General features: G+C 39.1%; 1 protein-coding gene across 7 annotated transcripts in view; it reads left to right on the top strand.

Annotated features, from left to right (window-relative positions):
* Positions 1-8439: 8439 nt before the first annotated feature.
* The window catches only part of KLHL32 (kelch like family member 32), a gene marked incomplete at both ends in the record, with an annotated part of 191901 nt that continues 182853 nt past the window's right edge, over positions 8440-17487 (top strand). For all 7 annotated transcript variants that reach the window (XM_080806597.1, XM_080806596.1, XM_080806595.1 and 4 more), the window contains 2 exons: positions 8440-8462; positions 16611-16791. In XM_080806597.1, coding sequence (XP_080662723.1) covers positions 8440-8462; positions 16611-16791 — 204 coding nt within the window. The remainder of the gene's footprint in view (positions 8463-16610; positions 16792-17487) is intronic.

Below are 17487 nucleotides of genomic sequence, written 5' to 3'. Positions count from 1 at the left end.
GGATCTCAGGGTTGTGAGATCAAGGCCTAAGTCAGGCTCTGTGCTGGTGTGGAGCCTGCTCAAGATTCTCTCCCTATCCCTTTCCCTCTGCTACTGGGCTATACTATTACTATAAATTGCCGGGATCAAGAATAACTAATATTTTTTAAAAATCCAGAAGTATTTTTATTTTTTATAAAGATTGTATTGTTATTTATTTGGGAGAGAGAGAGCAAGAGAGAAAGAACATGAGCAGGGTAAAGGGGCAGAGGGAGAGGGACAAGCAGACTCCCTGCTGGGTGGGGAACCTGACTCAGGGCTCAATTCCAGGACCCTGGGATCATGACCTAAGCTGAAGGCAGATGCTTAACTGACTGAGCCATCTCCAGCCATCCTAAAATCAAGTATTTTTAAAAGCATACTACTAAAATATTACTAAAGAAATACACAGTAGTAGCAAGAAAAATCTTCTTATATATTGGTAAGATTGGTGTGTATCTTAATTATACTTAATTAATATAATTAAGGTAGCTTAATTTTTTTAGTTATGTTTGTTGATTATATTAACCAAGATTAGTCCATCTAGGCTTGCTTTCTTTGCAAGTACACATAATTGGTGTGATTAATGTAGCTTAATTTTTAATATCTTATGTTTGTTGATTATATTAACGTAGATTACTCTATCTGGTCTTTCTTTTGCATGTAACCTATAAGATACTTACTTTTTTTTTCTTTTCCCTTTCACACTATTACGGTTTAATAAGATTTTTTTTTCCTTTGAAAGTACTGGTTTTTCAGTGTTCCCTTCAAAAAAATCTAAGCAAAGCTCTTGCAACCTTGAAACATTTTAATGGAAATAAAACCTTATCAATAAAATAAAATAAAACCTTAACCTTATCAATCTTGTGTACCAAGCAGATTATATTTGAAAAGAAACTCACCAGTTAAAGAGGGGATTCTAGCAATGAACATTTTCTGGACGTGAGAACAATGAATAATTTTGATAGGTCAAAGAATTGCTGTAGTTTTGAGAAATGTTCTCTGCATTTCCCAAGGTGAATGCAAGCTTTAGCTGGAGAGCTTGGAGTGGGTCCCTGCATCATCCCAAGCTGCAGACTCTTCTAGAATAGTCTTGGGAGGGTTTCTATTATACATAATTTTGGCATTAAAAAAATTATACTTAGCATGTAAACTACATTAGCAAAAAATGAAACAAAAGTAAAAGTTCACCTACACAGCTGTCATCTGAGCAATTCACTGTGTGATTCATATTTGTGTGTATAATAAAGGGAGACACATTGATGTTTACTGAGAGCCCGTGATTTATGTGCCATGCATTGTAACAGCCCTGTGACAAGGTGGTATGATCTGTATTTTTGGAAAATGACAAAATTGAGATTTGAAAAAGGTTAAATAACAAGCCCTTGGTCACATGACATCAAGTTGACATATGAATGTGGCTCCATTTTATAAAGTATTTATTTTATTTTATGTTTGCAAGCTACATTTATTTGGTTGTATTTTTAGCTACAAAGACTGAAGTGTGTGTTACTACTCTTTGGGGGGACAGTGCATGTTTTAAAGAAGTATCGGAGCCAATCTTTACGCTGATAAATGGAAAGCACTGTATCTGCCTTGTGTTTTTATAGTAGTTATGCTACAGAGGAAATCCCTTCTTTCTTTCCCAAGTTCATTAAGCTGAGCCAGAAAGCTGATAAAAAGGTACTTAAAATTAAAACATGTTTCTTAACTATTTTTATAAATATATTTCATGCCTTTAAATACTATTTAGTGATGTTAGTAAATTCTCTCTTTACCAGAATAATATTTTTATATGTTCAGTGGTTGACCACTAAGCCACAGGCATAAATAGCATTTGCCTCTTCATGTAATGTATTTATGTGGAAAACCAGTTAAAACTGAGTCTTCAGGAGCTTGGCCTTTTAAAGAATGTGGAGGAAACAGCATTAAATGTCATAAAAATATGTATATTACTTATCTAAACCTGGTTTCTGGGAAGTCCTTGGAATGCATTTTCCTCTAGAAATAATAACTAAAATTTAAATGATGGTCAGGTTTTTAGATAAGCTCAAAATAAACGAATATATGTATCTCCTGTGTTTTTAAAGCAGGAAAGTTCCTCCCTTTTTTCCCCAAACAAAATCTTATGTAGGACCTTAATTGAATTTCTTGGGAATCTGCTAACCCCCAGTTGTGTTAGCTTCAATAAACAAGGAATTTATTATGAGGATCTGGGTTGTTTCATGAACCACCATGGGGAGGAATGCATGGAAGATCCGGAATGTCCTCTCTTAACATCTCTTGCCTCTTTTTCTCTGTATACCTCCTTCTTTCCCCTGCATAATTACTTTTTGGTTTCCTAATCCACATGGCAGAAAACAGAGCTGAGACCAAGGTGAGACAGGTGAGGTGCAGAATTCAAGAGAGTACTGGAAAACTCAGTGATCAAGGGAAATAATACACGTATTTCTAAGTCTGTGCAGTTCTACCAATATTTGGTTTAATTGCTTCACTTGATAAATCATCTGTTCAGCTTCAGCTTTTGCTAAGGAGATAAAAATGTTAAATTCTACAAAATAAGCATCTTACTTTCACTTATCTAAATGAGATTGATACAGATTAAAAGATGACTTAATTGTGGTTTCAATAAGACATTGATATTTTTCAACTTTTAATCAAGTATGATCTACCATACATAGATTGTGCAATATCTCCCTAAAGTTCATATATTAACTTGCGTTTTTTTAAAGTTTTTATTTAAATTCTGGTTAACATATACAGTATAATATTAGTTTCAGGTATACAATTTAGTGATTCAGCACTTCCATACAACACCTTGTGCTCATCACAACAAGTGCCCTCCTTAATCCCCTTCACCTATTTCACCCATCCCCCACCCCCTCCCCTCTGGTGATGATCAGTTTATTCTCAATAGAGACTGTTGCTTGGTTTATGCCTCTGTCTCTCTTTTTTTCCCCTATGTTAATTTGTTTTGTTTCTTAAATAACACATATGAGTGAAGGCATATGGCATTTGTCTTTCCAATTCTAAATCCCAGAGAGGGGTTCTGATTAGCTCAGCTTGCGTTAGGCCCAGTCTCTTAGACCAATCAACGAAGTCTTGGTGGTGGGAGGTGCTTGATTGTCAATAGAACCTTATAAGAGGCTAGGCAGACACAATACCAGGTGTCTGCTCTACAAAAATACCAAGTTCATGCATGTGAGGAGACCAACTGGGGTCTGGTGAGATAAGGAACTTGACACTTGGTCTCTCTTTCTCCCTACCTTAAAGTTTCTCCTTAGACACCACCATTGAACTTTCCAATCACTGAAGGGGAGAGTTGAGTCCACTTGAACAGGGAATTCAGTGTCAGCCGACTAATGGGTTAGTGCCAGCCATATATAAGGCCCAGGAGATAAGTACTTGGCATATTTGTTCAGGATAATATCTGACGAGGGCAAGTAGGTGCTGTCCCTCGGACAGGAAACCAGAGGGGTTTTGATGTTGGGGAGAGGTTGATTTTGTGAACTGGTGATTACTGTTATACAGTGGGCCAAAGAGTAGGAGGTTTTCTCTTATTCCTTTGGGAACTCTGGCACCTTTCCAATAACCTTCAAACCACAGCCAGCACCATCTTTTTAAAATGCAAATCTCATCATGCCAGTCTTTTGCTTTAAAACCTTCCGTGGACTCCCACTGACTTTAGGATAGAGACCAATATTCCTTTTTTTTTTTTTTTTTTTTGAGGTAATTTCTCTGCCCGATGTGTGGTTCAAACTCATGACCTTGACATTAAGAGTCACAAGCTCCACTGACCCAGCCAGCCAGGTGCCCTGAGACCAGTATTCTTAATACTGCTTATGTGGTCTGCCCTCTGGCCTCTAATAGGTCCCTGCTTCTTTCTGCCTTAGTATTTTTGCGCAGGATGTTGACTCAGCCCAGGGTACCTCCCAACCACTACCACTCCCTCAGGCAATAATGATCTTTTAGAGATCAGCGCAGATGTTCCATTCTCAGGGAAATCCATTCCTTGATTACACAGGATGAGCCAAGTCCTCTGGTGTATTAAAACAACAATGAATCATAAATAACAATAAAACAACAACAATAATAACAGCTAACATCATGGGACAGGTAGTTTCTGAGAATTTGTTTGTTTAATCCACACAACAATAGTATGAGGGAGGTGTTACTACTTTTAGGGTGAGGAACCCAAGCTTAGAGTCCATTGCATTTATCACAATTATGATGAAAGAATGAATTATATGGACCCTAGTAGTGGCCAGGATGGGGCTAAGGAAAGGCAGCCTTTAGTTTAGAAGGAAAGGGCTAAGAGTTGCTCTTGAGGCTGTGTTTGTAAAGCAGAGCACGCAGTAGTCTGGGCAGTGTGCTTTCCTGGGATAGCTTTGAGAAGAGATCAGTGATGACTACTTAAGCCACTGAATGTGTCCACCATGGCTCACTGTCAGCCCTATGAAAGGAGGAACTCACGTATTAGCTGCTGTACCCTAGGAACTCAGCTCTCGGCCTTCCATAAAAAAGTAGTTTCTCAATGAATATTTGTTTTATGAATCATTCAAAAAAAAATCTCTGAAACTTTGGAGGTATTTTTGAGCAAGCTACATCTGAATGCTATCCTAAAGGTATAGCACTGATGATGGGGTTGTTCCCCGGGGGTTTAATCCAATCTTGGTCTAAGTGGTGGATGCCCAGGACTTGAGGTAGACATATGTGTGGACTCTGTTTAGGGAGCAGGTGAGCCAAGGGTGCAGCTGTCCGACCTCAGGAGTGCTGTCCCCTAAAGTGAGACAAGGCTGGGAGGAGCATTCTGCCCCAAGTGGAAGTAGATTAGAGTCTCATGCTCTTTACACAGGTGATCACAAAGGCTCATTTGTGGAGGGGGATGTATTACCTTTAGAGTTTTGGAATCATGCATGTGGGAGGCTGAGATGAGTTCATTCTAGAACTCATAGAATAGTCTGGTCTTATGATGCCTTTGGGTTCAGAAAGGGACCTTGAATGTAATTACTCTTAATTCACAGAAAAAGAACCACCTCGTATGCTTCCAATCCCATATAGCACTACCCTTTGGGCTTGTGTGATTAAATCTCTAATGGGCTGTGAGCAGCCCTGAGAGCTAGATGCCTGAGGACCAACTCTAGCCTTTCTTCTTACCATTCTGCTCCTGGGGTCCTGCCAATTGATTTCTGGTCTTGCTCTGAGTCCATTTCTGGATCATGAGGAAGGGAAAGGCAGGAGATTGGGCTGGAACTCCTTGGGTTTATGGGAAGAGGTAACTGCCCCGAGTTAGGAAGAAATCCACGCCCCCCCCCTCCCCCCCATGGCCTCACAAGCAAAATGCAAGGAAGCAGGAAAAGGGAGAGAGGTCTGGCTGAGAGAAGCAGACATGTAAGGGAAACGTAACATATATAAAGTATAGCTAATAAACTTAAAATATAAAAACAAATGTTACTTCTACCAAACCAAGATTATAATCCAAGGACACAATTTATATGAAAGTGTATATGGTAAATGGTAAATAACATAATAAAAATAGCAAATAATAAATAACAATAAAATTTTTCAGAGGTGATTTATCCTTTAATTCATTTTAATTCACCTTTAAAATGGTGTCCCTTTCACTAAAGTTTGTAGAATATAAAATACTCTAATTAGATAATTTACTTTATTTTATTTTTTAATATTTATTTTTAAAGTAAGCTTCACACCCAGTGTGGAGCCCAATGTGGGTTTTGAACTCACGACCCTGAGATCAAGACCTGAGCTGAGAACAAGAGTCTGATGCTTAACTGACCAAGCCACCTAGATGCCCCTAATTAGATAATTTCTGAGGAGAGCTAATTTAGTGAGTTGGTCTCTAAACAGCAAGGGAATTTAATTTATCTTATGATTTCTAATTATGTTTGGAATGCCTGAAAAATATTAAGTTAAATGTGTTCTTTAATTTTGGATTACTTTAACTTTTAGGATTATTGTTCTCCATTTGTCCAGTTATTGGGAGCATTTATAAGACTTTCAGAAAGATAAGGGTTTTTGTTGTTGTTGTTGTTGTTTTTACCACCTCTCTGTAATAGTAAATATTCTTTTGCCATTTTAAAGTTCAAGTATCCATCTCTGTTAGTGTTTGTGTTAGCCTGTAAGAGCCTGGAGTTTATAACCTAGATTCTGAAAAGAAACTGTAGCAGTGATAGGTTGCTAAGAAAGTCTCTCCGCTAATTAAAAAACGTGCCTTGAATTATCCTGAGCCTCTGTACTTCTCAGTCTTACTGGATCAATTGGAAATGATGCTAATTTTTAGGTTTGTCAAAACTTAAATTAGAAATAAATGTAAGTCTAGACATCCTATTTTCTATAATTAAAGAAAACCAGAAATAAAAAATATAATTGTATGAAAATGTTCAAAACAACCGAATGTTCAGGAACAATGGAATACTTAAATTGTAATCAATCCACATGAATTACTATATAGCCATTCCAACTGCGGGTTTGTATACAATATAACAAATACTATATTTTAGTTAGGTTGGAAATCATAGCTCTCTCTTTTATATGAATCAGCAGAAATAGGTGCAGTTTAATATATTACTTTCTTAAGTGTTTTCACCCTGTTATACTTTTCAAAATAAAATTGAGACAGAAGGGAGCCTGTTTAAGATTATCCAGATTAGAATTAATTTTGCCGCTTGAGTGTATTAGAAAACAGAAACTAGACCCACTAACAAGAGTTGTAAAGCATAGTCCGTGGACCACATCCCAGCCTTTTCAAATAATTTACTTTTCTGTTTAGACTTAACATCAGTGACTAAAAACAAAGGCTGGGAGGGGGTGGAGCGGTGGTGGGGAATAGGATTAAGAGAGTATATAGCCAAGGAGATATTTGAAGCCTGAGGACTTCATTCTGTTGCATATTTCCAGTTATGCTAATCCTGAAGTTCCTATAAGAATCTGTTTTTCCATTTCCCACTAATTTTTGTCCTCTCTCTCTATTATTATTATTTTTTTAAAGGTTTTATTTATTTATTTGACAGAGATCACAAGTAGGCAGAGAAGCAGGCAGAGAGAGAGGAGAAAGCAGGCTCTCCACGGAGCAGAGAGCCCGACGCGGGGCTCGATCCCAGGTCCCTGAGATCATGACCTGAGCCCAAGGCAGAGGCTTTAACCCACTGAGCCACTCAGGCGCCCCGCTATATTATTTTTTCATCGAATTTTCAGAAATCTGCTCTTTGTTTTTTTGTTTTTTTTTTAAAGCAGACCTCATTCTAGAGATTCAATTTTTTTTTAACATTTTTATTTATTTATTTGACAGAGATCACAAGTAGAGGCAGACAGAGAGAGAGGAGGAAGCAGGCTCCCCGCCGAGCAGAGAGCCCGATGTGGAGCTTGATCCCAGGACCCCGGGATCACGACCGGAGCCGAAGGCAAAGGCTTTAACCCACTGAGCCACCCAGGCGCCCCAGAAATCTGCTCTTTGAATAGAAAATTATCTTTTCTGGGGGCACCTGGGTGGCACAGCCCGTTAAGCATTTGCCTCTTGGTTTTGGCATCTCAGGGTCATGAGATCAGGCCCCATGTTGGGCTCTGCGCTCAGATTCGAGTCTGCTTAAAACTCTCTCCCTTGCCTTCTGCTCTTCACCCCCCAAATATATAAATCTTAAAAAAAAAAGGATACTCAAAGTACTTTAAAACAAGAAAATTATATTTCTGTAAATACTTAGCCAAGACACACGAGATTTTAACCTAATTTCACTAATATTTATGTTTGGATAAAAAGTAAAATTGCTATAAAGGACAAGACAACTAGAATTTGTGGTTGAAACATTTGTATCTCTGTTTTATCAAATCTTATTTTTTTCCCTTTGGCCATCGAATTTTTTTTTTTTTTTAAGATTTATTCATTTATTTGACAGAGAGAAATCACAAGTAGGCAGAGAGGCAGGCAGAGAGAGAGAGGAGGAAGCAGACTCCCAAACAGAGAGCCCGATGCGGGACTCGATCCCAGGACCCTGAGATCATGACCTGAGCCGAAGGCAGAGGCTCAACCCACTGAGCCACCCAGGCGCCCCTGGCCATCGAATGTTTTAATTATTGCTGCAACCCTTAATTTAGGTTTTGTTGGTTCTCAGACACATTTTACTACTTAGTCTCTGAAATTCCAGTGAGGTGAAAAAAACTCAAAAACATCCCGAACCATCACTTATTAAAGAGCATTCAGTTGAAATGTTGAATCTTGGCTATAAAACTCCCCCGGGTGCCTTCTTGGGGTTCTAAAGCATTCGCATCATAAAAGCCCAGAGTGGTGGTTTTTGTTTTGTTTTTTTTTTTGCCTTTAGCTCACTGTGCTTTTCTTTCTTGTCTTTTTATTCAGCTGGAATGCTTGCAAACTGCTAAGGCTGAGATCCTGAGGAACCCAGCTGGAGAATGCCGTCTGAACGCTGCCTGAGGTTGGCCCTGTAGGATGCTTCCTTGTTTGGTGTTGTGAGCCCTGAAATAGTCACACTGTGCACCCCAGGGCTGAGTGCAGAGCAGGGCTCAACACAGATTTGAAGGAATTAAGCAAACCAGTTTAGTATCGTAGCACATGGTTTAACCACTGTGATCTATTTACTGGTCTTACCTAGGTACATTTCATGGTTCTTTGAATGATACGACTTACTGTCCTTTGCTTATTTGGGATATCTCAAAAAAAAAAAAAAGCATACTTCCATAAAGGTATATGATTTTAAAAAGAAGCAGATCACTATACTTTTGTATGACTATCATCCCCTTTAAAGCAGTCACTTTGGGGAGTGTGATATGTATTCTGAAAACACTCATAGCATTTTCTTTTAATAATTCCTTTAACAGATATTTATTGAGCCAAGCACTGTACTTGATGGAGAAGATTCATCAGTGAATAAAACAGATAAGCTTCCTGCCCTCATGGAATGTATATTCTTTGGGGGAAACAGATAGTAAGCAAATCACACCTAGTAACAATGCACATATAATTGGGAAAAGTGCTTTTGAAGGAAAAGTACAGTGCTGATGGAGTGAGGAAGCGTCATCCTGAAGAAGGCTCCATAATCTGGGACCTGAGAGATAAGAAAGCAGAGGGCATTTTTTTTTTTTTTAATATTCTCAGAGGAGGCAAGTCTCCATCATCCTCTGAGGAAACAGTCAAAAGGATCTTCAGAGCCAATAATATGAGAAGTGTGAGACATAGGAAATACTTCTCTTTTTACTAATTAAGAACTTGGTATGTCTATGAAATGAGGAGATCATCTTTCTTCCACAGCCCTGAAGCTATTAGAGTTGACCCGTTGCAAAAATACGTTTAGGAATGGAGGGACGCCTTGTGACAGCAGGTGTAGCTCGGAGCCTGTTGCTCTTTTTCTGAGCTCCAGACCCTAGACCTGCCCCCACCACCCCTCTTCCCCATCCCACCCCCCAGTCCTCAGGGTTTGAACAATTAACATTCTGTGTGAGGGCCATGCTCCCTCCTACCTCAGGATCATACATAGCACTTGCTCTTCTTCCCCAATGGAAAACTCTTCTCTTCCCTTTTTGCCAAGGTAACTCACTTTCATCCTTCACACCCCCTCCCCCACCAGCTCCAGCATTACTTCCTCTGGGAGGCAGATTATTTGTGTAACTGCCTCGCTAAACCGAATGTTTTGCAAGGGTTGCTACCAAGTTTGGTTTGTTCACTGTGTTATCTCCAGTACCTAGCACAGTATCTGGCATAGGTTAAATAAATGTTTGTTGAGTGAATGAATAAAGGGAGGAATGAGACAAAACCATTCATTTATCATTAAGTTCCTTTCTGTATAATCTCTAATACTTCTTAAACATTCTCTAAGCATATTGTGTCCTCTTTGCTTATTATTTTGACCATTGTTATTAGTTGTTTAGCATTCATTTGAAGGTATTTATAAATTTTAAAATGTTCTATAAAAAAGAAAATTGAGTTCCATTATGGGGTTAACAGCCTTCCCTCTTAAATAATAGGGCTGTTCTAATATTAATGCGTTTAATTTGTATAGAAATATTTTGACTGTGGAATTGAAGTGATAGGGTATTCACCTGATAATTCATCAATAGATTGAATTGAGATAATCATGAATAATTTTAGTACTATCAGTTTTTTTGTTCGGGCTTTTCTTTCTGATATAGTGTGTTTGAGAAATGAACCCTTTATGCTACTTGACTGCATTTGATTTATAAGTATGTAATACCTTATTGGTGGCCTTACTTGAAAACTATTTACATATTATTTGTATACTAAATAGTAGGTATACATTGATACAGGAATTGACTTGAATTTTATTTTATTTTTTCTAATTTTTAAATTTTATTCTATTTTTTAAATTATGTTATGTTAGTCACCATATAGTACATCATTAGTTTTTGATGTAGTGTTCCATGATTCACTGTTTGTGTATAACACCCAGTGCTCCATACAATACGTGCCCTCCTTAATACCCATCACTGGGCTAACCCATCCCCACTCCCCTCCCCTCTAAAATGCTCAGCTTGTTTCCCAGAGTCCATAGTCTCTTGTGGTTCGTCCCCCTATGATTTCCTCCCCTTCATTTTTCTCTTCCTTCTCCTAATGTCCTCCATGTTATTCCTTATGTTCCACAAATAAGTGAAGCCATATGATAATTGACTTACTCTGCTTGACTTATTTCACTAAGCATAATCTCCTCCAGTTCCATCCATGTTGATGCAAAAGTTGGGTATTCATCCTTTCTGACGGCTAAGTAATATTCCATTGTATATATGGACCACATCTTCTTTATCCATTCTTCTGTTGAAGGGCATCTCGGCTCTTTCCACAGTTTGGCTATTGTGGACATTGCTGCTATGAACTCTGGGGGGCATGTGGCCCTTCTTTTCACTACATTTATATCTTTGGGCTAGTAGTGCAATTGCTGGGTCATAGGTTAGCTCTATTTTTAACTTTTTGAGGGATCTCCACACTGTTTTCCAAAGTGGCTGTACCATGTTGCATTCCCACCAACAGTGAAAGAGGGTTCCCCTATCTCCACAGTCTCTCCAACATTTGTCCTTTCTTGCCTAGTCAGTTTTGGGCGTTCTAACTGGTATAAGGTGGTATCTCAATGTGGGTTTGATTTGAATTTCCCTGATGGCTAATGATGATGAACATTTTTTCATGTGTCTGTTAGCCATATGTATGTCTTCTTTGAGAAGTGTCTGTTCATGTCTTCTGCCCATTTTTTGACTTGATTATCTGTTTTTTGGGTGTTGAGTTTGAAAAGTTCTTTACAGATCTTGGATATCAGCCCTTTATCTGTAGTGTTATTTGCAAATATCTTTTCCCATTCTGTAGGTTGCCTCTTTGTTTTGTTGACTGTTTCCTTTGCTGTGCAGACTGTTTTTATCCTGATGAAGTCCCAAAAGTTCATTTTTGCTTTTGTTTTCCTTGCCTTTGGAGATGTGTCTTGAAAGAAGTTGCTGTGGCCAGTGTTGAGGAGATTACTGCCTATGTTCTTCTCTAGGATTTTGATGGATTCCTATCTCACATTGAGGTCTTTTGTCCATTTAGATTTTATCTTTTTGAATGGTCTAAGAGAATGATCAAGTTAAAGATGGAAAAACATTCCATATACTCATGGATTGGAAGAATAAACATTGTCAAAATGTCTGTGCTGCCCAGAGCAATCTATACTTTCTATACAATCTATACTTTCAGTGCCATCCTGATCAAAATACCAATGACATTTTTCAGAGTGCTGGAACAAACAATCCTAAAATTTGTATGGAAATGTTGAAAAAGGAAAACGAAGCTGGGGGCCTCACATTGCCTGATTTCAAGCTCTATTATAAAGCTGTGATCACTAAGACAGCATGGTACCGACACAATGGAACAGAGTAGAGAGCCCAGATATGGATCCTCAACTCTATGGTCAATTAGTCTTTGACAGAACAGGAAAGAATGTCCAATGGAAAAAAGACAGTCTCTTCAATAAATGGTGTTGGGAAAATTGAATGGTTATATACAGATGAATGAAATTCGACCATTCTCTCGTTCTCTCTCTCTCTTTTTAACGATTTTATTTATTTACTTGACAGAGAGAGACAGCAAGAGGGAGAACACAGCAGGGGGAGCAGGGAGGAAGAGGTAGGCTTCCCGTTGAGCAGGAAGCCAGATGCGGGGCTGGATCCCAGAACCCTGGGATCATGACCTGAGCCGAAGGCAGACGCTTAACGACTGAGCCACCCAGGTATCTCTGACTTGAAATTTAAAATCTGAAATGCAGACGTTTAAAAACCAGATAGATGTTTTGGAATTTTCCATCTTAAAAACTGACTAAATTCAGTCAAAATTTACTTTATGTAAATGAGACCCTGTGAGATTTCTCTGATCAAAACGTTAACTCTATAGCCTAGAAGTAGTGATTTGCACTCTGGCAGAGCTTCCCTCAGAGTTGGGTGTACCGCATTATGAACATCGTGCTCTGCATTCGATTTCTTGGTTTTTGCCGTCAATTCCAGAATGAAAGTTAAAGACTTGAAGTCATGAGTAGTCCTGTTCCCTGAGAGCTCATTTATTTATCTCCCTGTTACTGAATGCTGACATATGGCCAATCAAATGCTCTCTGGTGTCCAGAAAAGACAATCTGCTGCTCAGAGAGTCTGGGGCCTCCCCGGTTGTACCCACAGAGGCTGTGTCCTGTGAGACACAGGAACAGCCATGCTCCTCGGCAGCCTGATGGGATACCCCAAGCCCTTATTAGAGTTCAGGTGGAAAAGAATGAGGGACAGGTCCCCCTGGGAACTTGTATACTGTCTGATACGACCGTAATGTGAACCATATATCTATATAATTAAAAATTATCAAGTAGTTACATTTAAAAACAGTACAAGGAAACAGGTGAAGTAAATTTAACTATATAGTTTATTTAACCCAGTATACCTATATATTTTATATTACCATGGAATCAATATATTATGCATATATTTTGCAATATATTTTGCATTCTTTTTTCATACTACATCTGACATGGAGTGCATGAGGGCATGCATTGTATGCTTACAACACATCTCAATTTGCACTACCCACATTTCAAGTGGCCAATAAACCCCTGTAACTGGCGGCTATTGTATCGCACAGTGTAGTTCTAGGGGATTCCTCAGAGGAAAGACTATTAGGGCTACCCTGGGGAAGCCAGGTCACCTTCTGCACTTACCTGTGAGTTTTAAGGTGGCAACATTGGTTCCCCGGATGATCTTTCCCAATTTTAGGATGACATTCAAATCCGTATACCCTGGGGCCATGTGCTTCATGTTTCATGTTTTGTGTTTGTTTTGTTTTGTTTTCAGTAGCTTAGGAAGTTTTAGGGGTATCTTTTTCCTTTTTTCTTCGTTGCTTTCCAAATAATGGAGGGACATTGTTGGAAAGCCGAGTGTGCTGATTTGTTATAAATTATAGATGTCAACAGGGCCATTTGCAAGCATGTATCTGCCCTTAATCTTAATTTAGACACAGTCCTTTATAGTCTCTGATTCACCTCCTCCCTCGTTTACAATCATTGCCCTCATGAGATGGGCCTGCCACTTTCCAGCTGTGTGCCATGGTCACACATGCTTTAACATTTAGAGGGTTGAAGTCTTTTGCAGATTTATATCTGAGAGTTGAGTGGGAAGTTACTTCCAGAATACAATAAAGACTTGTTGATTAATCGACCTTTATTTCTTGCCAAATGTTGGAGTATTTGTTTCTGCTTTTAAAGATTCCTAACATATTGGTTCCAAAATATTTGGGATCTTGTGCCAAGTGTTGCCTTAAATATTTAGCAAGTTGTTTTCTTGAAGCTTGACTATTTCAAGCCCAGCTGAATGATCCTGTGAAATTGTGCAGCATCACCATTGTTTCAGAGCTGAGCCCTTTATTCCTTGCCAAATTTCAGTTTACAGCTGCTCTTTCCCTGGTGAGATTTATTCCTTGTCAATAGATAACTGAAATGCAGATACTGATTCAATCTTGATAATAAGGACACGAATTTTGGCACTATATTTGGAAAATGAATAAGGAAACAATTCAAGGCAATTATTTTAACAGATTCTATTGTTCCACTAAAAATGAAATTTTAAAATACATTTATTTCACATTTAAGGTGATATTAAAAGAGAGAAAAGTAATGAGTGTTTCGAATAAATTTGCAATGAGTATTTCAAAGAAGTGAGTAATAATTAGAATCTGGTCTTCTATATTCAAACTTATCTTAGTTCCAGTGCAAAGATACATATTTTTGAAGCCTGATTTCAGATCTTTCTTATCACTATCTCATGTTATTATCTTCATGTATATTGTTTTTAAAAGGCAGCTTTGATTTTGGGATAACTGTGCATACTATAAATATAAAGTTAATATGGACTTTGTGATTTCCTTCCCGCCCCCGGCAGTCAGAGATTTTTGAGATCTTCTTCACAGTTTATCACTGTGTTTTCTTTTGTCTTTTTTTTTTTTTAAAGCAGGAAGGAGAATTACATTATTGTGTTCTTGGCGACAGATTCTCAAAATGCCTGATCTTGGACCTTTGGTTTTCTTATCTGTAGAACAGAGATAAGAATAGTGCCTGCCTCACAGGGTTGTTAGGATGATTAAGTGAATTAATAATTATAAATCACTAAGAATACTTTATGGAACATGGGAAGATTATTTGTGAAATATATAAAAATGTCATCCTTTTAAGAAAGATTTTTCAAAAACTATCCTAAAGCTTTCCTTTAGCTTTAGATATGATATTTCCTTTTCCTTTAGATATGATATTTCCTGTTACTATTCTATTTCCTTATTTCTTTAATTGAGGGAGGCTAATTAAGCTCCGTTCTAGGCTTTGCATAGAAATTTGTATTAAAAAGTTACTTATGCTTCTGAATGTGCTTTTCAGTTACTGATTTTAAATGTCTGCCGATAGCTGGAGCCGCTAGATGAATATTCGATGACAGTAACCATTTCAAAACTCACTGCTGCGTTTCAACTGAAAATAATCCTCCCACCTTCCCACGAGAACTTCCTATATCATCACCTCCTGTCAAGTTTTTTTTTTTTTTTCTTCTTTCAGTAATTCTGACATTTCTGAGGCTCCCAGTCAGAGATGTCCAGTAAAGCTTACGGGCCTGTATTCTAGGTTTCATGGGAAGCATTTGGTTCACTGTAAGGTGGTGATCTGGGTTAAAGGGCAGTTCACCAGCCAACTGGCACCAGTGGCTGGGCAGAGCTTTGTTCAATAAACTAACCAAGCAGACTAGGCCAGTGGGGACTCCCTGGCTCCTGTGAGTGGCTCTTTCACACTGAGAGGGAAGAACTGGGTGCTGGAGTTGTCAGGATAGGAGAGACGATGCTCAGTCATCCCTGTGGTACTTCCCTCAGCTCTGAGAAGAGTCCAGAGGCCAGAAACAGGGCTTGATGGCCCTTGTTCTCATTCTGGGAGTAACTTGTGACCGGTGCAGCTCACCCCTCCTGGTCTGATGCCAGTTCTGAGATTTTAGAGCGCTGTGGAGACTATTCATAGATCTAGGCTGGGGTTGTTCATCACTATCTACACATTCAGTGTGCGTTATGTGTTTATGGCATCACTTCCACATTATTTTGGCAAGATCCAGAGTTTCACTTCGGAGTTCTAAAAGGACATAGGATGACTATTTTAAAATGGGCTAAGGAGTGAAGGGCAAAATTTCCACAATGAGTAAATTTAGCAATTTCAAAAAATAGAACAGAAAATAAAATTGTATAGTCTTCCCTAAATATAGTACAATGACCACATGCAGAGATTGAAGGCTGTAATATAGATATATTTTACTTTCAGCCTTAGATTTTTTTTTTCATTTACCATGACATTTCTCTTGATGTTCTCCTGTGATACCCAATTTCCCAAGTTTAGTAATCTTCTGCCGTAGTTTAAATAATTGCCTTTTACACAGAATGGTCAGTGGCAGCCCTTTCTTCCATAACCAACATTTACTCAGTATTGTTTTGTGTATTTCTGTTAATACATTATATATTAATGTAGTATTGTCATCTGTGGGGAGACAACTTCCTTTATGTCTAGTGAGTCTTATAGGTCATGTGGATTCTGTGCTTGATCAGTGCATGGTAGTGATGATGTTCTGAGCTTGCACGAACCCCACACGGGTGGTACAAAGCTAGGGAAGGAATTAGAGAGTTGACGGGGGGAGTCATAGAGAAGAGAGAGTCACATAGGTACGCACATCCAGATACACATCCAGAGAAAGCTCTGCCCTCAGAGATATATATGGTTTGAGGGGACAGAGGCCCAGAAGCACAGACCCACAGACATGGGCCAATACACAGACACAGGTGGACACACACCAAAACACAGATTCAGAAAGACAGGCACTAGTAGGAAAGAGAAAGTCACCTGAGGAGGTGAGGAAAAGAGAGAATTAGAGAAAAGGAAGGCCAGAGAAGAGTAGAGAGAAGGAAGTGGGACAAAAAGGTCCCTCTCCTGTGGTGAGCTGGGATCCGCACCCCCCACGCTGGTGCTGGAGGTGTGAGGTCGCAGGGGGGCGGCAGGGGCTGGCAAGAGGAAGCGTGTTCATGTGATTGCTCTCTTCCGTAGTATTCAAGAAATGCTGACGGGCCAGAGGCTCTGCCACTCAGAATCTCACAATGATAGTGTCCTGGCCGCGCTGAATCAGCAGAGAAGTGACGGCATCCTCTGCGACATCACCCTGATTGCCGAGGAACAGAAATTCCATGCTCACAAGGCAGTCCTGGCAGCATGCAGCGACTATTTCCGGGTAAGCTGGGGTAGTTTGTTTGTTTCTGTTGAGATGCCGACACAAGAAGGATGACAAAGTTTCCTGAAGTGGCATGCAACCACCAGTCAGTTTGATAGCCGTCCCCACACCTGTGAATGTTGGGGACACTTCTGGGGCAGAATGAGATTGGGGTTCTGGTGAGATCCTCCCAGAGGCTGGCCCCCTGGATGTCCCCTCCAGTGGAGAGCAGACTTCACATCTGAGCCGAGGGCTGTTGGATACCGTCCCACAGTAAGGCAATGTGGCATAGTAGTGCCCCATGATGGGGGTGTGAACTGGGGGAGGGGATGTTTCTGGATTTAGGACCAGAAGGACCATCTGGAAAACAGTTTGTTAAAATTTAAAACATCCATAAATACATGTGGTGTTTCTGACTTATTTTCTGTGCATGTTCTTGTCTTAGTGTTTTCCAAAGATTTGCTCCAGAGAGAGATACAATTGGCCTAATGACCTTTTACGGTTGATAAGTGTGTTGCTGAAGGCATGTGGTCTTGTTCAGTAGAACTTTAGAGCTTGATTTTCAGTGGCTAATGAGATAATGGTGATATGTTTGTTGCTTCATTTTATTTTATTTTATTTCATTTTAATTCCAGTACAGTTAGCATATAGTGTTATATTATTTTCAGGCATACAGTCTAGGAATTCAGCATTTTCATACAATACCTGGTACCCATC

Source organism: Martes martes (assembly GCF_963455335.1).
Source record: "Martes martes genome assembly, chromosome: 6".
NCBI lineage: Eukaryota > Metazoa > Chordata > Mammalia > Carnivora > Mustelidae > Martes > Martes martes.
This window is presented reverse-complemented; position numbering and strand designations above follow the sequence as displayed.